Source organism: Augochlora pura, chromosome 7 (genome assembly GCF_028453695.1).
Source record: "Augochlora pura isolate Apur16 chromosome 7, APUR_v2.2.1, whole genome shotgun sequence".
NCBI classification, from domain to species: domain Eukaryota; kingdom Metazoa; phylum Arthropoda; class Insecta; order Hymenoptera; family Halictidae; genus Augochlora; species Augochlora pura.
Genome location: NC_135778.1, coordinates 17,796,692 through 17,820,583, shown reverse-complemented (window position 1 = coordinate 17,820,583; position 23,892 = coordinate 17,796,692). Strand labels below are relative to the sequence as shown.

Below are 23,892 nucleotides of genomic sequence, written 5' to 3'. Positions count from 1 at the left end.
GTAACTTTTTGTCTTTGTTAAATCAACATCCGCCGAAGCCCTCTTACGTGTATTTTGGAATACTCATCTAAGCGTAAAAAATTGCCGATTCGTTTACGGTTATCTTTTTGAATATCAGCCCATTCTAATAACTAGTTATACAGAATACACGATATATAAATTATACTTGCATTATTTCATGCAAAAAGAGTTTATTAGATAGTAATACTTATTAGATATGACGGCTCTGTGGTGTTCTGATAAGATTGTTCTCGTTAACTGTTACTTGTCGATGCGATTAAAGTGTAACGTAAAAGTCAGATGTCTGACGTTTTGTGTATTTTATATTGATATAATATATTGTTTATACCATTTCGTTTGATTTCAAGCAAACTCCGCTATAGATTCCCGAACCTTTGGCGATAATGTAGTTTGATGTTTATTCAAAATATGAGATTACGAATTCAAATGTAAAACGGTATACAATGATCATTAATGGGCAATCATTCATTCGACTGCTTTTTTTTAATCACACAAAGATCAATGACATCGAGATCGCTGTCAAGATTTGATAGTTTTATCAGCAAGGCAGAAGGCATTGCTGGCACGTCAGCATAGCTGACAGAAGAGTTTCAAATTAACGATTCGCAAAGTTTCTGTTAGAAAACACAAAATTTCACTTTTCCAATGCATCTGATGTTTGGAAAATCTTACACATACATACATGTATTAATTTTCATACTGTATGAAGAACATAGTGTACTATTATTTTGTCTTCTTACTATGCTTCGATAGGATATGAGTCTGATTAATTATCATCGACTACAAACCTCGTTCGATGCTGGGCGCAGATACGAGAAGAAAGAAAATCGGAGCAACAGAACACGGATCTCGTTGAAGCACTCGCGACTGGATCACGAGATGCACGATGCTCGCATCGAATTTGACGGAACCGAGAACGAACAGTGTTGTTGTGTCTGGAGTGCGAACACGCAACTCCGCGGCACGCTACCAAAATCGCAGAACAACAGAAGATCGAAAAATCAGCAAATGGGCGAAACTGCACGCGACTCAATAACAGTGGAACTGTGTCGCACGACGGTCAAAGGAAGCGTCCTCGTTTCGATGCGGCGCGTGAAGAAGGCTCCATGGCTTTCCTCGGACCACTCCACGGACGGATTCCTCGAACTATTCTCCGGACGGCTCCGTACCCTCGGCTTCGGCTCGCCGCGCCGCGCTGCTCGAGCTCGGCCCGATACAAACCGCACGACAGAACGAACAAAACTGGCACGAGTCGGGCTACGAGAAAGAGAGACGGGCCTCCTCTCTCGGAGAGGAAAGGTGGCCAATTAGCCGTTACTCGGTGCACATGCCTTAACCAACTATCCAGCGCAGCTGCAGCGCCGCTCCATCGCATCGCACGCTTCTCTGAATTCGTGTTCTCCTCGCAGATGCGGCCGATGCGCCGCTCGCCGCGCACCGCAACGTCTTTCTGCGTTTTCAATAAAAGCCTGCCCCTTAGCTCTCCGCCTTGGTTCTCTGCATCCGCGCTCGCCGCGAGTCCGTTCTCCACTTTTTCTCTCCTTTCTCTCGGCTATTATACACTTCGCCAAAGAAAGATGATACACTATACGGATATTGTTTTTTCGACCGACGAGTGTGCTTCTTGGAAAATAGTTTTTAACTCTTGAGTGTACGAACAAAATGTCCACAATATTTCAAGCATACACATTATACAACATTTTGTGTAAATTTTGTTTCGCGAGACGCTAATCGAACTAAAAATGTACAAAGTATGGGGATCGTTGTGGTACCGCGATGGTTTGTCACAAACTATTAAAGAAGAAATGGAGATGAGTACCCAGTTGCATACGCAGGGGTTATTAAGAATAACGAATTACAACATGAAACAACCCTCATTTACTTTACACTTACAATGATTAAAATTTCATCAGTATTAATATCAGTATTAGTATTATTCTTGAATATCAAGAGCAGTTTCTTTTTAGTCCGCAACCGACTACTGATGAACTTTTCTGATTTGCCTAATTGAAGTATTTTTAAGCATAGATAGCCTCTCTATAGAAATAGAGATTTCTTATACACTTGAATAGCATTGAACCATGCTCAGAGCTCCGATATAGAGGATAATCCAAATGCTTCTCTTATTTGCTGTATCAAGAAGATTTTAAATACATATAAAATATTGTTAGGGCAGTGTGAAATAACACCAATGAAGCTGGCTTTCTCAGCGATTTGAGAAGAAATCAAGAGAAATTGACTTTTGAATCAAAGTCGTGGTTTTTCGTCACTTTTTCATAATCAATATTTCTAGTATTTATTTCGAATTCACGTGCTGCCGTTTGACCCTAATTTTCGAGCCAATACCTATGCCTAACCATGAGTTACTAGTCTAAATCTTTTTTAAATCGGCGGTGTCTATAAAATTGCTTAAATGGAAGTAAAACAAAATTGAGCTTAAAAATAGGTCGATACAGCTAAGAGGTTAAGAAATTTATCCTTCATAGAAACTACCGTTCTGCTTTAATTTCTAAGATATTCACAAAAACTAATTACTAATAATATTAGAGTCAGGTTTTTATTGTTCGAATAACTTTTTATCTGCAGATAATGATTGAAACCGCTGTAGTCTAATACAAAGCTCTTGAACAGTTCTAGTCCAATGTCACTTGTGCGCACTTTTCTGCCATGTCTGAACGAGCTTATCCTTCTATGTTTATTACTAACAACTCTAATAATAAATATCTCAGAAACTATAAGTCGTCTGTATTCAAACCCGAGTATTACTAGATTCAGTTCTACAAATAATGAGAAAGAAATATGTGAATTAAAATTTGACAATGACTCTTCTGTTCTGTTTATGATTTCTTGAGGTGCACGCGTAAGTTCTTTATTTGCGAATGACGAATCGAAATTTTTTATTCTTTTCCGTTATTCATCAATTTTTCTCAACTCTGACTACTACTACATGTCTCATAGCAACATGTGTATCAATATGGTGTCGACCTTTATATACTGTTTCTTAAACACGTCGCGGGAACTAGTAAGCAATCTATATGTATATACAACAGAAGAATTTCCTAAAATATTTAAAAATCATTTAAGACAAATAATGAATATCTAACGAAGAATCCAAACCTAACTTATGCTTATAACGTTCACAGATATATAGTTTTCGCATTTGAGTTTGGTCTGGATTAAGTTTAAGTTAATTGTTTTAAAATCTTTGCTGGTTATTTTACTGATTGTTTTCTGCTCCCGTGAGAGTTTTCAGAAACAGTAAACAAAAGGCGGCATTGTGTGGATACGTATATGTTACACAGAAGCGTGCAAGTATACACAAAGCCTAACGTAGTAGTAAAATATTGACCCCGGCAATACATGTGAGAATCAAGATCATTGAAACTGGTTCCTCTTTTGTCAATATTTGCCAGAGACGTCTTACAGACCTGGTAATTACTTACTGCACGTAGTATACGTATAAGTGTTTCTCCGGTGTCAAAGCAGTAGATCAACAAAGCCACACCCTTAACCCGTTGCCGTACTTTAACGAGTCAGACTCGTGCCGGAGATTTCTAGTAATAAGTTATTAGGTATGAATATTCATCCGTTCCTTTAACTGGGAATAAAATTTTATTCTCTCGTTACCAATATTTAAACATTCAAGTAGACATAAGCACGCGATAAACATAAAATTTCCTTTTTCATCTAAGAATTTAGTGCGATTGAAAAAATTCTAATCGTGACATAATTCTTTTAGTACTGAATTAAATGATTTGAATTTTTTTAGATGATTTATTTTATAAAAAATATAAAGACTTTATAAAGACTTGTGGTCAGATTTATACAACATAAGCACAAAAAATCATTCCAATGCATTTTCTTAAAGTTCTTAATATTAACTTTATTGTAACATAAATAAGAAATCTAAACATATTCGAACATAAACGAATTTCATATTTATACCTTTTTGCATTCTGATTTCAAAAAGTTTTGGAAAATAGTGTCTAGAAGAAATCCTCCTGAAGATCAAAATATTATCCTCGAGACTTCGGTGAAGGCATGCACAGAAATTTGTCAAAAATCTAACCAACATTCCTTCGTTTTCGAACCGCGGGCACAATTTCAAGAACTAAAATTCCACCGTATATGCAACGCGCGTCACATATTTGAACGACGAGTTCTGGCGCGCAACGAGTCCTCGAAAGCGCGAACCATTTAAACCGGCACGTATGTAGCTCCAGAATGATAAGTATCTTGGATTTCACGTGCAGGAATAACCATGTCAGTTTAAAGGAAAAAACAGTCTTCAAACGATGCGGACGCGCCTCTCATCTCCGGCCGCGTGTCGTGACAAGAGGGGAAGAAAAAAAAAGGAAGAAGAAGCTACGTCTCGAGTTCTACTAAATTATACGGCGCGGGCCGGACAACGCGATAGAAAGAGAGGAAGAAAGGAAGGAAGACGGAAATCGAGAAAGAGGGAACGAGGGAAAGAGAGAAGGAGGGAACGAGAGAAAGAGAGAAAGTAAGAAACCAGTGCGGCGTGGCGTGGTGTGGCATGAGACGGCGAATAAAAACTGAAATGATTTTATCGAGACGCGTCCTGGCCGCAGTTTCTTCCGCTTTCGCGACAAAGCATAAGAGTAGAGTGTGCGCCGCGCGGGAAACAGCGTAATAATTGGAGAAGGAAGATGTACGGCCGAGTGAGTACCGCTATTCCGGCTGACCGGAATCACTGCTCTGGAACAGCACGGTACTTCTCCTTCGACCGGACACGAAGAGTACGTTCCCGTGGAGAACACGTGCGACCAGGTCTTCCAGATCTGCAGTAGTTTCGTGCGATCGGGGTAAAAGTGGAAGAATTTCCCCTCCACATTCGACGCATGCGTGGCAAAATAGCAATCGTGATTCGCGTACCCGACGCATGCGTGGCAATAATCCTGTTTAAAATAAAACATTTGTTTTTTACCATCGCTCTCTACAAATTGATTATTCAATATTACATTATACCATTTATTTTAGTATAAATGAATTCACTTAAATGTCATAATGTTACATCAATCGCAACCACGATCGCTACCCTGATAAGCATGTGTTGAACATAGAGGGGAAATTCTCCCACTTCTACCCCGATGGCACAAAAGTGCTGTAGGCCTGCACGGTCTGCATGCGACTCCGACTCCAGCAACGCCTGTTTCCACGACCCAACGATTCCTTTTCCCTTTAAGAGTTTAAGGCATTTAAGGATTAATTCCTCGCTCTCTCCGTGGAGATTCATCCACAACTGAATTTCTAATGTTTCCTGGTCTTAATTATGTGCTTTGTATATTCTTGTACAAAGTTTTTTTTAGATAAGAATGTGTATAAAGTATCACTTTGGGAATATACAAGGTTTTAAAAAAAAATGTGGTTCAAGACTTTAAAGATTTCGTATGTGAACAATGAAGATATATCTGTGAATACCTTTTTAGGAGGTGTTAAAGTTTTCTTGAAAGGATTGTGGGGATTCGGTGATGAGGTTCGGAAAGGAGATGTACACCAAGTTTCACCACACGGGGGATTACGGTTGTTTATTTTGTAACTCGCGTTTAATATACAGGCAGTAGAAACTAAAGGAGCGGCGCGATTTCACGGTTGTTGCGACTGGGTGTAGACTAGACAAAAACTGAGAGCTTCGATGCTGTTCGCTCGCCTTTTATTCTGTCCTTGCCCAAAGGACAGCTTGTCCTTTCGACAAGGACCGCGAGACGCTTAGCACAACACGTGCTTTTCTTGGCCGCGCGCAAGCCCGACCATAAAGGTATTTACGTATACCTCTTGACGATTTATGGTGCGCTTGCGGAGAAACGGAAGAACCGTTCTCGGGAGGTTCGTAGCGGCACCGCCGCTACACGATTAAAGTGTTCTTTGATGATCCTTGATTTGTCCTTTTTTAATCATCTACAGTAATAGTTCTTTTACAGAAAAAATGTATAAAACTATATTATGGAAGAAGAATACATACTTGCATTTTCATAAATGTTATTATTAATGTTATTAAAATAATAATCGTCTACGTCAGTACATGCTTGTAAACAAGCTCTGATGTGATAGTATATCTGTGGTGATATGCGCACATGCTGTAACATGTAACAACATTAAGTGAATGAAAACTGTGGATGAATGGCGGTTACGGCCCGCGCACACATGCCACGTTATGCACGTATAAACAGAATTCAATGAAGCAGTAACAATAGTTTTTCCTTAATATCTGGAAAGTTAAGGCCAACCGGCGCTAAATGAAACAGGCAGAAGTTGTTCAGAATATCGCCTTTTATAACAAATTCCAATGCCATTGAAATTGGTGATGAAGTATGCTTTTTACAACTTTGACAACGAAAATGAGAATAAATGTAAATAAAAGATCAAAACCATTATATGTATTATTATAATATATATGATATATTTTTATATGCCTCAAGAGTGAAGGAACAGAGTGTGCCTATTCTATTGTTCGTTACTTATTAAAGTTTATTGTAGCTTCTGGGTCAAATGATTTGGCCAAGATTCACAAATCACCGATAATATTCCCTATAGGACAGAACACTGCATGTGTTTATGGCCAGTTTGGTTAATATTTTCATTTCGAACAAATCCGAGGAAATAATTCTAGTTTGAAAATGTTTTTACGTTCATGCGTTCACGAGGATTTTGCCTAATCTCCCCTTTCGTAACCTTTAACCCATTATCCAGAATCATGCCCAAGCAGGAGTTAATTTCATTAGAGCAGCTAACACTCTTCTTTTGAACCACTACGACTGGTTACACAACAGTTTCGAAATATTGTATCTATAATATATTAGCGTGAACTTTAGTTATACTTGGTGAAAAATTCTATAATATTTAGTTTCATATATTTTTTATGGAAAACAAACACAAGTTTCCAAATGTACTTATGCGAATTTATTCACATGATAAATAAGAAGAAAAGGAAGACGAAGCGTCTTGACAATAAGATGAATCGTTCGCGTTTATCTCCATCACATTATATGCGAATAAAGATCCGGTCCCGAGAATTTATTGATCGATCACGTGGATCGTTTTGCACGGTTAATTTCGCAGGAATCATCGAATCGCACCCTGCGCGCATCATTCGTCGCTTGTTGCTATCACGATGACTTACAATTAGTGAAAGTATGTATAGCGAAGCTGCGTCGCCTGCTCCTCTGCTTCGAGCATCCATAGTTACAGTCCGCACGCAACGTTGCAGTTTCACACAGAAAAGAAAATGTTAAATAGTTCGGTATAGATAATAAAACGATGCGTTCCGATACGATCAGAAACGGAGGAAGTTGCAATTATGCAGCAAGCAGGGGTATTTTGAAATTCACGCAGCGAACCTGTTGGTTTACGCTCGCGAGACTTGCAAGAGTGTTTTAGAGAGATCGTTGCCACCGGAAAGGGAATATTCATTAGAAATAATTGCACGCTGCTCTACACAATCGAAATATATTCTTTCATATCCGCGAAGCCACATTACAACATCTTAGCTACATTTCACGACGATTTTGTGAGACACTACGTGAAGCCGTTCCATTTCATGTTATGAAACACAGGTTCTGCTTCTTGGATTATATGCACTGATATTGTTTCTACAATGATAAATAAAGTATTGCTAGTATGACTAATAAAAATAAAAATACCTCTTTTAAGTCGTAAAAACCCAATTCAGTGTGTAAAATGTGTAAAATATGGTTGATTTATGGAAAGGACCCAAACGTCCCCAAAGACCCGGCTTCAACCGGGTACGTACATTGTTACAAGATTATTAGCCCCCGTCGACTCGGTGTGACAATTGAGGGCGTAATCTATAATCGCGTCACACACGCGCAGCATCCACATGCACAAAATTGTAGTAGACGTAAACCGTATAATATACTACCTTTTGCCAGGCTATTAACTTGTCAAATTTTATTATTCCATTTTTTATTTCGATGCAGAGTCGGTTCAACCCACAGAGCTGCACCTTTGCCGCACGATTTCATTGCGGCACCAAATTTAAATCTCTACCCTTCTATAGGTAGTGACCTATACAATAAAAAACCTACACAACCCGTGACCTTTCATCCATGGAATTCGTTAAATAAAAATTGAAATATAAAATACGTTAACTCCTCTTTAAGGCTTTTTATATTTAATTGTTCGCCTGCGTGCCCTCGAGCGTAAACTGCATGTATCGCAAAACTCGCAGTTTACAAAATTTAAAATTGACCATAAATATTGAATTTTCATGTAACGTAGTAGTTGAATAATTTCATTGGGAGTTCGAAGTCACATGAAAACCGAATGTAAAACACACAAGGTGATTCACTGTCATTCACTCGGTTGAATCGTTTTGCACGTGAGCCCCATTAAACCCACCTTGGAAACAGCTGAGGATTGATAAAGCAAACATTACGTAATCGTCTCCTGGAGAACGCGACACGGAATGTTGCCGGTAGTTCTCGGGCGAGCGAGGTTACTATGGGCGGGCATACATACGCATGCACACATGCATCCGTATACATATACATAAATACAACACGGAACTGCAATCTACATCGTAATATCGTTCATTTGCAGTTCGAGTGGAAATGAAAGCACGCGATAATCGTTATCCACTGAAGCCGATTCTCTTCATCCATAGAAAAGTAGAACAATACTAATTCCGACAGTTTCAAACTCTTTTTTATTCGTCGACATTGTTTTAATTTTTCTTGAAAAACTCAAGATGAGATTTTTTTAAAAAAAGGAATAACTTTTTCCAGGTTTGATCAAAAATTTAAAAATTTGTTGAAAGGCAAGACCTTGAGATAGATTTAGTTATTTTGATTATGCAAATATACATAGCTTCATAAGGGTAGATACTCAACAGCTTTTCAGGTATTTAAGATCGAAGTTCTATTTTACGTTGAAACACGCTAAAAGGATTTGCCAAGTTGAGCGATGACGTGGTGATAAAGTACTAATGTACTACTCTTATCATTCGTACTGTGGAAGTAGGAACAGCGGTGGAAGAAACGATTGACTCGGTTTAACTATACTCAATTTATTACAGGATTACAGTTGGCACAAACCCGCGATGCCCGCGTACTGTACTCGCCGAAAGCTCTTACCGAACTGACTTACAGACTAGCCGTTCGCTCGCTCATGCATTCCCACGAAAATCATTCTTTCTCATTCTCACATTTCGCTTTCACTCTAAACTCACTACATGCATTCACTCTCTGTGACACTCGAACCAATCGTCCAAACATCCGCTCAACGCTATCGCACAGCACGCAGCCCGGTCCATTCGTCCAAACATTCTTTCGTCCTAAAACTAAATGTACATACATGGCGGAGACGTGGCGCCGGTTTTTCGTCGCCACAGTACGATTCAGAAAAGAAAACAAAGTTTGTCAAGAATTATTATTTGGTTGCGAAGAATTTAAGTGAAAGCCTTTATATGTCGCCCCATTACATTATTAGAGCAGTCAACAATATTGACGAGGAGGCTGTGGTAGGAGATAGAAGTGACTCCGACACACTTTTAGTACAGAACAAAAGGTTTATTAACGAAATAATGCAGTTTAACTAAAGGCACGCGCAATGAACGAGAATCGCGAGGGGCGACGTATATCGAGAGGGTAAGGCCCGTTGTGTATCTCGATGTTTGTTCCGGTAGGTAACGATGCCGGTCGCCGACCAGTAGCTGTTTGTTTGATTCCAATACTAAGGTTTCTAAACAACAGTTCTAATTACATTCATACATGATATCGCTTACTTAATAGATCTTTGTAAAATACTTAATGAAGTTAATCTATAATTACATGTTGATGAACTGGATTTACTTGAACGTTAGTGCTGATTACGTGGAGAACAATCAAATGTTCAAACAGAATCTAATTTAAGGGAATTGTAGCTATTTTTAAAATTTAAAACCTATTTTAATAAATCCCAAGGTACTAAAAAGAAGAAGGGTTATTTCTCGAGAAAACTCTATTCTTCCTCCTTCACGGTGTAAGAATACATATTACTAATTTTACTAATCTAGGATGTATCTTTTTACGTAAAGATAAACTAACAATTAGATAACGACGCTATAAAAAGAATAACGGTTCAAACTTTTCATTCATAGTTCTTATTATTACATACAAATTTATGTAATATAATGGTGATATTTTCCTGATTAAAATAGAACCGCTCACGTTCCACATGTATTTATGAATACACATTGAGCCACTCATATACATATGTAAAGGGTGACTCATGTAACTTGCACATCCCAAACAATTTTTAAATATTAAATATTAAATATCTTTTTATATTAAAAAATTAACTTTATGCAGGTGCGCACAGGCCTGTGTTTACACTAAAGTTAATAGTTAACAAGATTGTAGTCGGTGAAAGACTTCTCTGATCAGTCACATGGCTTACATTACTCCGATCGGCTAATCTTAAAATCTCGTAAACCATTAGGTTTAGCACCCACATACGTTTATACCCTTTACTTGAAAGTAAATATGTAATCTTTTAAACTGCGATGAGAAAAATATTGCTCTCTATTCAAGAGAAAGAATTTGACTAAATAAAAACTCCCGAGAATAACATGATAGTACACAAATTATAGCAGTCACATCTTAGGAACATATTTTTTACCAATTTACGTTTTGTTAGTTAATCTTATTTTGATTTTCTTTTTTGTAGGTCAACTTCCAGAAAAAGCTGCACAGATAACTCCTCAAGAGTATAATTTGCTTGCATGTTAGCTAAAAACAGCGTGGTGCCCGACATGCGAATCTAACCGTACGCAATGTGTACTACATAGTAACTTTCGCAGAAAGAAAGTATCGCATTATTATATGGAACCTCAACATTCCCTTAATTTTATGAAATTTTCTAACAGACCGCTAATTTTTATCTTCACCAGGTCATTCTTTTATCCTCCGTTAAAACTCTTACTTGATTGCACGTGTCATGTCGTCTTTTAAATGGACTGCTGATGCAACCAAGTAGCATGTCAACGCGTAATAACCGATAATTAGTCTGTTGGTTGCACAATTCGCCATTGGCGGGTACTATTTGTATGTTCGATTCAGACGAGCTATCGGACGAAGACATATCTATACATATACACACATGTGCATACACATCAAACTTCGGTAAATTTTGTGAGAACTGAAAATAAGAAATAACTCACAAAAGGATGAAATTGATTTGAAAAATGACAAATTTATTTTGATAAAAGGCAAATTTAATTTAGAAGAACGTGAATATAATTTGCAAGAAAATGTACTTGGAGTTTATATGTATACATACATACGCAATTAGCGACATCTAAAGCCGAAGCCGATTTTGAATATCGTATATTGGCGTACTTCGATAACGTTCAGGTGTGGCATGGACACTATACACTCAGCAGCAAAATTAAAGCATCAATCAATTTCTACTGATAAATTATCAATCTTTGAACCTGAAACTTCGTTAAAAGCTATCGTAAAATGCATTACTTAATGATACAATATTTTCATTCTAAATAACCTCATAACTGTGCATTCTAAAAACCGAGATTATGGTCATGATATCAAAAGAGTGCAAAGTTTAATGCCCTCTAGGAAGTAGTCAAAAACTTTTAACAGTATTTCTAAAATTGTGAAATACAATTACATTCGAAAATAAGGAGAAGTTAACACGGATGCAACACTAGTTTCTATCGAACCAAGTCTCCGATCTATTAGTATTTGACTTATTTAGGAATAATTTAAATCCAAAGTGTTTCATATTAGTCAATATTAGAAATTCTTCAAAGGATCTCCGAATAATTGGTTTTCATCGAAGTGATAACGAGTTACGAGGTTTTCGCAGGAAACTAAGATGTAAATTCAATAATATCGTAGAAACATCTTATTTTGAGGAAAAATGTTACGACTTTACAAACACAATATAATGTTTGATAGGCATTTGATGTCAAGGTAGTTTTCACTTCCGAGAAGCAATCCATCCTGCTAAAACGATTTCTCAGAATACTGCCGACTGCAATCCATTTGCACTTCACGGACTAGGAGAGGTACACGCATGTGTGCATAAAACACGTTTGTGTATGTATTCGTTTAGCGTACACGTAAATCATTCGTGCGAGGTTATTGTATAAATTATCTGCATTTTCAAGAAGCGGAATACTATTAAATTACTTACTGCTACGCGCGTGGTTTTTCATTCGACGTCACTGCTCAAAACCAGTAGGTAGTGTACACGCACATGTGATGCATATGCACGCATGTTTTTGTTCGTTTGGCACTGTCGCGCGTCACAGGTCCCGAGTCGGTAAGCGAATCTTCCACTTTTTAGAAAAACATCGAACTATGGGATACACTCAGTGCGACACACTGTCACACTGCAACGAAGTGCACTTTCGAGACCAGCGCGCAATGGAACGGCCAAGACTGGCGGCTCGATAACTCAATGATTTTGATGATTAGATTAGCGGTCGAACATTCCAGGCACGTATAATCTACCGATTAGTAAGCAATCGTTTCCTTTTAATAGTCGGACGGCTGAACAGGCGAATGGTTGAACGACGACTACGAGAAAGGAGCCGGGTCACTTCTGACCGATATTAAATTTCTTCTATGACGTCAAGAGACGGAACTTTCTCAGACTTTGATCTTATTACATTAATGAGCGCATACTTTATAACTGTAATAGCGCGAGTTGCCTACAAAGTTGTTGCACTTGAGAAATATGTTTGGTAGAAATGGAACTGTGTTACTTGACGCTTAGTTCTCACATTCCCACGATTTCTATACATAGCTACATTGTATCTTCAAACGTATACAACTGCAGGGATAAGACGTACAAGTGAATAATGTGTGTTTGGCAGTTTGCATGACAATAATAAACATAATAAATAACATAAATACATATATTTGCAACTGATAACAATCAATTACACTAACAATGTTCAGCCCTTCGCCATTTTTACGACCAGTCCTTAAAATTTGATCTGCCGAGACATGCAACCTAACTACACATGATGCCGCATGTACAGGTCGTCTATCAGGTGAAGATAGTAAAACCACTTGCAACTCTACGTCGCGTAGACGTACATTTTTTAAATATATAAACTCAGAACCTAGTGATAATAAAAAGCTACAATCGAATCATATTCTCCTGTGCAGCGTTTACGGTTAAGTTTAATTGAGAATTTGCCAGTGGTTGACTTGCTAGTAAGTTTACGATCGAACTCGGTCACGATGTAGATACACGTATCGTGTGTAAGTTGTATACAAGTTTCATGGTCACTGTTATGCTTACGTAATAACGGTGTGAAAACAATCGTGTAAAACAAACTGACGACCCATGCTGTTGATAGGTACGAGATTTCACGCGATATTTTTTTCAGTTGCGCAATGGTGGCGGAAGGCAAGGTGACGAACGAAATATAATACATACATACATGTGTATTACAGACTTTCTGTATTACGTCACTAGAAAAAGGAACGAGTTTATCCATCTATTAAAGTTCAAATCGTACAATTTTTTTTAGATGTAACATGAACTGTTTTAACGTCATCTGTCAGTGAATATCTTCGATTTAATATTTTTAAAGGAAGATCACCAAATACTATAATAATATAGAACTAGAATACTACTAGAATAATATAATATACCTTTATATTATAATAACAATTAAAAGATGTATAATAAGTCGACACTCTAAAGTTCATATATTACTTAAAACATCGGTGTAGATATCTACTTTGCGTTAGCCAAAAGAAAGCACTGGGTATTTTACATTCTCATTTTTGCTGTAATCGAATGTCCCTCCTATGATTGCAGGTAGTAAGCGACTATTGGCTGAAAACGGTATTGAATATCAACACTACGGTTCATCGTTGATATGCAACACTGTCTTCGACCAAAAGCTGATTACTACCTGTGATTATAGGAGGGACAGCAGTTACGGTAGAAGTGGGAATACATTATGCCCTATTTTGGCGAACGCGTGTACATGTATAATAAATAAATACATTATTTGAGAAATTCCTTTTCAAACATGATTGTATGAATTTACTAATTATTTTAAAGAAAAGTATGTGCAAGTAATATTATCTAAAAATATTACCTATTTTTTTATGCTACGACCTTGTCACTGTAGAAGATTTACAATAATCTTACGCAATAGCGCCTCAATATTACGAAACTGAGTTCCTTAACCTTATCATAGGTAGATGTGGATTCGAAGAATAGCTTGCTCATTCGGTTGTCACAAGTGCGTGCGTGCTCAATTATCGCGGAACAACTATTATACTAACGCGATCTTTTATAAGATCAAGTTCAAACAGCTGCGGTTATCATCGGCATATACATATAATGGGGTTACGTTTCTACGTGTCTCCCGAGTACTTACACTTCCTGCGAGAAGTATGTTGACAGCTATTCGAACGAAATAACATTTTTAAAATTGGCCTAAATGACAAATTTTTTTAGATACCAGAGAAACTAGTTTTCTATATAACTATACTATTTTTTTGAAAAATGATTAAATTTTAATTAATTCTATTTGATTAAATAAAATCAAGCCCATAGTTATGAATGAAAAGCTCTAAAAGGACGATATTGTTGGTTATAATTAGCGAAGTCAGACTAATTATGAAAATTTATACAAAACTAATAACTTTAACTTTACAAGCTGTATCACTGTATCAAATTTCACAAAAAAGTAAGCGTCATACTTGGCGTCTTTCACTTGTCAAAGGCCCAATCGAGGCCTGGCGAGACATCGTAAATTCAGTCACGTCTTACGTGTTCCTTTCTAGAAGTAAGTAAATGATATTGGTGCGAGTTTTACGCTTCAAGGTGTTCAAAAACATGATGATAGCTTCGTGCTTATATGCATACAGATGAAAAGACTGACATCGCTCTTCGATCTGGCTAAGTGAGCGGTGACCTTTGAGACGCGGAAATCGAGTCGGGTTAGGCGCGGACTCGATCTGTATAAATCGACCTTTAGTAAATCTTCGCCCTACACGAAACTAGGTTCAATCAATAAAATGACCAATTGTCGTAATACTTTTATTCTATTTACAGACTTCCTTCCTGTAGAGCAGAATTGGTATCGATATCTATCTGCTTCAAATCGTCTATACGTATATATTCGTTCATAGGTGTGTATATGTCTACAATATACGAAACGTTCGTTGTTAATGTAATCTTTATCAAATGTTTGGTTTTCTTCATGATAACATTTGAGGTTGGTAGGTGCGGCCCATACTGGGATCGTACCATTCAACTGATTAGCGATTGCACGTATTGCGAGTGTTTGGCGCCTGTATCTCGATGCCATAAACGAACACGGGAACGTAACTGTGGCTTTTTGTCGTCGAATTGGGGTAACAGAGGAAGTCAAGGTTATGTCAACCGTCCTTCCGATACGACCGCGTGTAATGCAGAGCCTGCTAGAAAGCCTTACTGATGAGTCCTCTAACGGGACTAAGACGAAACGTTTTCTTTTGCTCCAATCTAATCATCTTTCATACGTACTACAGCGCGAAAAACATTAAAAAATGGCGCCGATAACGATAGTTTCTCTGCTGGGTAGGATATTCTCCACGATGCTTAATAACAAATTGCGGAAAGTTATACGGAATAGCGCAAGCAGAAAGGCTGTACAAAAAGGATGCAAATATTACATATCCATCTTGGAAAGAATCTTGAAAGACATTAAAGCAAACACAGGAAGTATCGTGACTATCACCATCATCTCCAAAGCGTTAGATACGATCCCTCGTAACATTGTAGGAGATGGGTTCTAAATGGAAGACCTTCTGCAAGGTAATACGATTATAAACTCCATTACAGATGAAATTAACGAGACGACGAAAGGCATATAAATGTGATCTTCATTCATATCTTTGCAGACTATCTTGTCTTAATAGCCAGAGCTAAAGGGAAAACCTCATGGCAACTCGGGAAACTGAATAAGTATCTAAACGAGCTGGGCATAAGCACTCAACCCAGCAAATATGTAACGTTCCGCATCGTCTGCAAAAATGAAACGTGACACGTCCTCAACTGGGGGCTGCGAATAGACGACCAACTCCCTATAGAACAGCTCGAAGATACTTTTAAATACCTAAGCATACGTGTAAGTATAGTACTCTAATGAGAATTGCAGCGTGTTGAAATCGATAACATCCTGAGGAGAGCAAGAAATATCAATAAGATAAGATGGAGTTCAAGCCCCACCAAAAGATCAATTTAATTTTAACCCTTTGCGGACGGCGGCGCTCGACGGGCGAGCGTCGCTGAGGACCACGGGTATTGGAGCGCCCAGCATTTTGGGCGGATACTACTGTGTTCAAAAAGTAAGGTGAATTTTTAATTTAAGCTTCCCTCGCTAATCAATTCGAGCAAACTGTTTTATTTTTATGTTGATAATACTGTTAGTAACATCTGTGCCAAATTTGATGTGAATGCCATCATTAGTCATATAGTTACGCTTGTGTTTTCTGAACGACTATAAGTGATCTTGGCGATTTTTACAATGTCTGATTTTGCTGAACAAAGAAGTGCCATTAAATTTTGTTTGCGGAATGAAATTTCGGCTGCGGAAACGTACAGAATGTTGCAGAGGGCCTTCGGTGAATCGACTATGTCGCAGAAAAATGTTTATAAGTGGTACAAAGACTTCAAACACGTAAAGAAAGTCAAGGAATTGGTGGTTGAAAATCGTCGATTGGCAATTAGAGACATTGTCGATATGGTTGGAATTTCAATTGGATCAGTTCGAACAATTTTGAAAGGCAATTATGGAAAGACAACTCCTGGTTTTTGCATCACGATAATGCGCCGTCTCACACGGCATTGATTCTTCGTGAGTTTTTCGCCAAAAATTCCACTCATATCGTTCCGCAACCGCCTAATTCACCTGACTTAGCTCCGTGTGACTTTTGGCTATATCCCAAACTCAAAAGACCGCGCCGGGGACGCCATTTTGAATTTATTGAAGAGATTCAACGTGAACCGCTGCGTGCTTTGAAGGCTATACCGGAAAACGACTTTTTAGCATGCTTCGAGGAATGGAAAAAACGTTGACATAAGTGCATTGCATCGGAGGGGGAATACTTCGAAGGGGATAAAATTAATTTGGATGAATAAATAAAGATTTTTCATTTTATAACAAAATTCACCTTACTTTTTGAACACAGTATGTAGTATATCCGCCAGCCGTCCGCAACGGTAAACACGCTTGGGCGGATATATCCGCCAGCCGTCCGCAATGGTAAACACGCTTGGGCGAATATATCCGCCAGCCGTCCGCTAAGGGTTAAAGCACCTGTTGTCCGAATACATGCTAGTCGCGAATCCAATATCTTTTAAATTTTTGAATCCTTTAACCCTTAAATGCATGATTTTTCCTTTTTAAATACAATAAATTGAAACAAGTAGTTACTTAAATATAGATTAAGGGAAAAATAAAGAAAAAAAAATTTTTTTTCCAAAAAGTATATTTTAAAAAAAAAAAAAAATTATGAAATTATGTACGGAAGAAAACACTGATGTAAATATACATCATCATGCATCTAAGGGTTAAAAAAGAAGTGAAACACATAAAAAAGGATTCTTCACTTCCATCCAGCCACAACGAATGGAATTATTTCTATAAGGGAAGAAGACAGAAGCATACGAAATCAAATAGTAACAAACATAGTTTGCATATCAAAATTAAGAAATGGAGTCTCAAGTAATCCATTTATAGTTATTTAGTTTGAGTGTTATTATCGCCTTACGAAGGGGTTATTCTTCGGAAGTCCATGATTGCTTTTCTAGCATGGTACAAGTCTTAAGCAAAGTTGAGATACATGATGTGTTGGTGTGAATTGCCAAGGTTATGATTGCCACTTAGTATCCCGTATTAGCAGCCCCTGGGTGGGGGGTCTGATTCTATTGTAAGGAGACAAGGCAGCAATACGACTCAGGCCAAGTAGTCGATTAAGTATGATCTTGAACATGCTATTGCTACTCGCACGTGGTGGTGAAAAAGAGCGCGCCAACTAGCAGGTCAGGTGTGCTGAATTACAACGTGCCGCTAAGACTTAAGGGGAGGGGGTAGCGACTCCACCTTCCCGGGGTAGGGCAGGGGGGCTCGGGCAGTATGGCACGTAGTGCCCATAATAGTAAAGGAAGCTTAAGGGTGGAGGCAGCAAGAAATGAGAGAGCACATTGTTCTCACGGGGTCGAATTCGAAATTGAGCAACGTTTGGTGATGAATGAAGAGGTGAAGCCAGTCAGTTAGTGTAGGAATTCCTCTGCTCTTTCACAAGATTATTATAACAATCGAAACACGCATGAACCATGAGGTGGAAACGAAACTCTTTTGACGTATGTGGATGAACACAAATTCGACTAAACCATAGACTAAACCATAGGATCAAGCAAGTAGTGAAGGCTATCCTGCATCTCCACCCATCGACAACAGCCGGATTAATTTACGTGGAGAAAGAGAACGGCGGTATTGGTTTACAGAAAGTTGCGATATCGTCAAGATAGCAAAATTAAGAAGTAGCAGTAGCGAGTACGTCGCAGTGCAAGAAATACTGGCCAATGACAATGTAGGAAAGTCGAAAAAAGCGCGCTGCATACGAAGCCCGTTAAAGTCAGACGACACGATGAGATCCTCAAATTTATAAAGGATGAGCCAACAAAAAGTTCCGTGGCTTTTCGTGAGCCCACGATAAACGTTATTCAGGAAAAACGATATAAAGAAGCCTGATCTGATCATATCAAAGACTAGGAAAGATTCTTTTTAGTGGACATAACGAAGCAATCTGCCCAGAGCGCGGGGTGAATTCTATGCGCGTTTGCAAACATAGAACTCGGAGAGATGTCTCTTCGCGATTTTCCCTGGACGAACGCCTCTGGTGTTTGGAATATTACTAAAGAATAGAAAATTTTGGTCAGACACAACATTAATCGGGAACAGTTACCGATGGTTATCTAAGACCTGAATAAATATCATAAGGCAAGTCGCTTCACAGCAATGAATAAGTAATAGAAAGAGAATCGTGAGCGCATAACACGAGAGTTACCTTTCCCATGCCGCGCCTTTCTCTTCCAGGAGATTGCTTTGGAATATAGGATGTTGTAATATTGTAATGGCTATATAAGTAACAGTATCTATCAATAAGTTCATTGTTCACTCGTTAAAAGTTTAAAATGGGTTCCAAACATTTGATTCCCAAGGGTCGTGCGCCTCTGTAATGCCTCGTGAGAATGAAGGAGCAAGTTCTCATGTAATACTTACAACTTGCAATTAACACGTCTAATGGAGTGGGAAATTTAAGTTTAACTTCAATGTGTGCTGCAATAGAGGTTACATCATTTGTATTTCGTTGGAACCTACTATGTACTTTTCTTTCTACAAGCTACAAAATAAATATTTATGTTATATTATATAACATTAGATACAAATAAATATACCTTTGTTACCGATTCAATATAGCTTAATTCAATTATTTAAATTTAGTCCTTCTTATGTCGTAGCAGAAAAGAAACAGATCTCAAGCAGGATATTTATAAACTTGTTAAAGTATATAAAATTGAGATATATTTTCCTTTTAGTCAAAATTATTTGATTTAATTGAAAAATTAATAAGTAAGTCGGGACAAGAACCCTCAAATTGTTGGGAAATTCTCCCGTTGCTTTGTGGCGACGTAACAGTTTACTAGAATGAAGAACATGCACGTGTTCAACGCGTTTCTTAATTTTTGTTCGTTGGTGGCATAGCATCGGAAGAAATTAAAAAATAAGCCATTATGTATTTGAACCGTATAAAATAAAGAAATGAATTAGATGTATATGATTTGAGATATAAAATGCTTTTTCATCGCGTTTAGCATGCGTCTATCTTACAGTGCAATGCTTCGTCAAAAAATTAGTCGAGCGCATTCGCAAAAGCAACAGACTGATCGGTATCATCTGAACGTCAAGCTGATGCGGCGCTTAACTTTAGAATGAGCACCGTTAAAAATGCAACCACGGAAAGATGGGCCGGAAGTAAAATAGAGAAAAACGCGAAGCAAAAGTCGCAGACGTCGGGAGTCGAGACGTATGCTAAAGGGAAACGGTTATTTTCTCCGCCGCATCGGTTACCCGTCGCTTCTTTGTCTCCCCTGCATCCTTACTCACGATCATCTTACCTCACGCTGTAAGACCTTCCCGGTTTCGAGGTCATTGTACTGCGGCAATGGGGTGGTAGGTACTATAAATCGATTTTCCACGACGACGACGGCGACGGCGACGAGGACGACGACGAAGAGGCGCCAGCGACCACTCGGAAAAAATCACCACCGCCTGCTGCTCTCCTCCCTGCCTCCCCACCTCCTCTCCTTCCTTCACGCCACACCGTTGATGCCAACCCGAACCCTCCCTACGCGTCGCGGAATTACGCTTCTTGGCACATGACTCGTCGTAAAAACTGAATATCTACGTGACGAACATCCATCGGAGTATCTCTTCTCCTTGCAGAATCGATCAGCAACCACCCCTTGCGCCAGCAAGCCAGCCAGCCAGCCCACCCACCACACACCGGTTTACCGATCCTTCCAGAACCACAACATGATTTATTCGCATTGGAGAGGAAATTGCATCCGAGTAAAGCTCCTTCGGTCCAATTTTCCTTCAAGAAACTCACGTCACAACAAAACGGCACTGACACTAACTTTTTATCACCGAAATTCTAGTTAACACTGTTTCAATAAATTGTCACAATTCCAACTCCAACGATTACATATGAACGGTGACCGCGAAACTGTCCATCAGAAATCGGTTCTGATCGCATCGATCGTCACAAGACAATGACAACAACGCAAGGGTTCGTTCATTCAGGCGCCTGGTGTATTTACGACTTTACGATATCGATTATCAGTCGGCTACGTAACAGTGGCCAAAGCAAGCACATACCACACGCCGCGCAACGCAGAAACTGATCCCCGCGATCGTCGCAGAGCACGTCGTCGTTCGTCAAGCTCACAATTCGACCTAATCCAGATGTCGATAGTGATCAATGAAATAGGATGGGACGCATGTCACGTCAAGGCCAGAAATATCGCGCGGCATGATTTTTTACGAACGCAACGTGGCAGCGATCGCCCTTTTTCCCCCAATCGTCTCTCACCTCATCGAATTGATGGGGTCTTACGAGCCGAATACCGCCGCGTAAACAGATTCTCCAAAAGTCCAATGTCACGGCTCGCCACGCGGCGCACCGTACGTCGCACGCAAAACACTATATGTATACTATACACTACACGCTACACGCGGTATAGGACGACCGATCCTGTGTTGGGGTATTTAATTCAACAACGATGTCGTCAACTCCGCAAACTTTTTATTATATTGCCCGAAATCGTCACAGTTCTATCACGCTCTTCGAATTCTTTAATAAACAGCTGATCTCTGCAAGTGTCGCATCAGCAATTAAATGCGCGCGTTCGGATTCAAGTCGATTTTAACAAACGTGGAATTCGATCGTTTCATTTGTACCAATACTGTTCATTTTTGTAGACATGAATAAATTCGTTACACAAGCGTGTAAATCCATCTGTTTTCGGAAGTCCTTAGAAATGCACCTTACATGTCGCTAAAGGATTCGGTATTCTCTGTGCTTCCTGATCGATCGCGAAACCATAAAATTGACCCCCTCTCTCCAAAAGCGATTTCATCGTTCATTTTTACGTCGTCATATTTTGAGAAATATCCCGTTGGAATGTCTATGCCGTCTAATATTGTGTGTGCGTTATCGTGTCGCTGAACGAGAGAAAGCAGAATGCAGCTAGCGGAACGAAGCCACCCTCGCATCAAGGAAAGATATTGAGAAGTTTTCAAGCAAACACAAAATGACGGCGGAGAGAAGCAGACGAATCGTCACGACGTAACGTTTGCTGCAGCTGCAATAACCGGAGACTGTCGACCACGTTTTCTTCTATCGACCGTATCGCACTGCGGCGACGAATAGCACTGGCAGCTTTACCTCGTGGCGCGCAGGTTTCATGCGGGCGGATAGACCGACGCTAGCAGGCTCTCGGTTCTAGTGCATGCGCGAGCACGTCTCTATCACACTTCGGGCTCTTTTCTGTGCACAGGTATGCACAGGTGGTGTTCCTACTTATTGTAGTATACAATCGAATGGGTACTTTGACTAAAGAACTATTGCTGCAACGCGTGTATGGTCGCACCGTCTCGTCCTTCCGTTTGAGTTTTGGCTGCGGTCGATTTAGTCGATGCAATTTGTGAGAATCTGTTCAGTGCCTTTTTATCAAATTTATTAGTTTACGACTCTGGTACGACCGAAGGGTATAAACTAACTTTCCTGGGAAAGCGTCGCCGTATCGTTCTCAATGGTACTTAATGCGGTCTAAGCTCACACAAAGTGCCAAGGAGTTCGACAGTTTATTTCTAGTAACTTCCTTGAGATACAATGAGTATCATTTTCGGCGATGTCACCGCTTTTGACGCCAGATTGTCGGTCCACCCCTACCCCCTCAGTCTCAATAGGTTGCTTCTTATTTGTGTGTTCAGTATCTCACTATTTTATTAAATGATGAAGGGGTTTTTCACCCTCACGTTTTAGTAGATTGACGAACTCTGCATTAGAACTCCGTCATTTGTCGTTAGGATCTCATAGTTTGTTAGTAGTATCTTTGTTTTCACAGTTTTTAAATATACTTCCAATATATTTATTTCAAACTACTGCATCACTTTCTTTGTGTTACCTTGCGACAGTACAAAGTCTAAAGAAAGTACATATATGTCACGGCCCTTACAGTCTAATTCTGTACATTCGGATCGGTGGAGATTTCATAAAAAAAATCAATGATGACTTACACGAACTAATTTTTTTATTATTACATCGTATTAGTATTAATTATTCAAAGTTTTGAATTGATTTCAAAGTTAGCGTTGCGAAATAATTGCGTTGCCAGTAGCTGTATTTGTCTTTCAGCGCCCATGCCGTAACTGGAACCGCCCGCAGTGTGCCATTCGCGATGTCTTCTTAGAGTCGTGAATCGAATTAACAACGGTTGAGTTAGCGTAGCGATTGTTAACGCGTTTTTCTAAACAAGATAGTCGGAGGTACCAGGTCTCGTAACATGTAAGATCGTGATACACCACGCCTGTGTTAAAAACAGAGCGTTACTAGACCTCGGTCTATATCCAGGGCGACCGACTGAAAGAACTTTCATTCGGCTAATCGGAACCATCGTCCTGGACGAAGGGGTGCATCCGTCCTGGCGTTACGACGTCCAGGCGGGTGGGTGGTGCGTAGCGTAGGAATCCAGGGTAGATTCTTAGGGGTTGCTTTAGACATCGTAACGAAATCGTTCGGTAAAATTAGAAGGTTTCTTTTTTAGTTGGGTAACAGAATTTATAAAAGTACACATTTATGAAGTTATTAATACTTATCCTAATGACAATTTGTCAATTTATCTATTAAGGCGTTATTTATTAAATAAAACTTGGAAGAAAAGGAGCCATAATGGATTTTAGTTTAATTTTGACTCTCGAGTATCCAATCACAGCAACCACCACGTTGTGAGACTCGGAGAATCGATGTAATTTTCAATTTCCAATCAGTTGTAAATCGGAAGAAACATCAAGCATTCTATAATGAATTCAAAATCGCTAATTACATAGAGCTAATGGCTATAAAATTGTGTTTGTATAAAATGAATATTTTAAATAGTAAATAAAATAGTAAATTTCATTATTAAAACTTCTTTAAAAATGTATTTCGCTCTGATGGTGCGCCAACCAAATGTATGTGCGAAAAAAGTAAGACCACAGGCACTTTAGAATGAGACAAACTACATCGTTCGTCGGTGTAACTT

General features: G+C 38.9%; 1 protein-coding gene across 3 annotated transcripts in view; it reads right to left on the bottom strand.

The window, feature by feature from the left end:
- LOC144473729 (uncharacterized) overlaps positions 1–22,018 on the bottom strand; it is a 55,867-nt gene extending 33,849 nt beyond the window's left edge. For 2 of the 3 annotated variants that reach the window (XM_078187873.1, XM_078187874.1), the window contains exon 1: positions 20,203–22,018. In XM_078187873.1, coding sequence (XP_078043999.1) covers positions 20,203–20,237 — 35 coding nt within the window. In that variant the 5' untranslated portion in view covers positions 20,238–22,018. Of the gene's footprint in view, positions 1–12,195; positions 12,512–20,202 lie in introns of those variants that run through there. The other variant, XM_078187875.1, reaches the window with a different exon arrangement.
- Between the last annotated feature and the right edge of the window lie 1,874 nt (positions 22,019–23,892).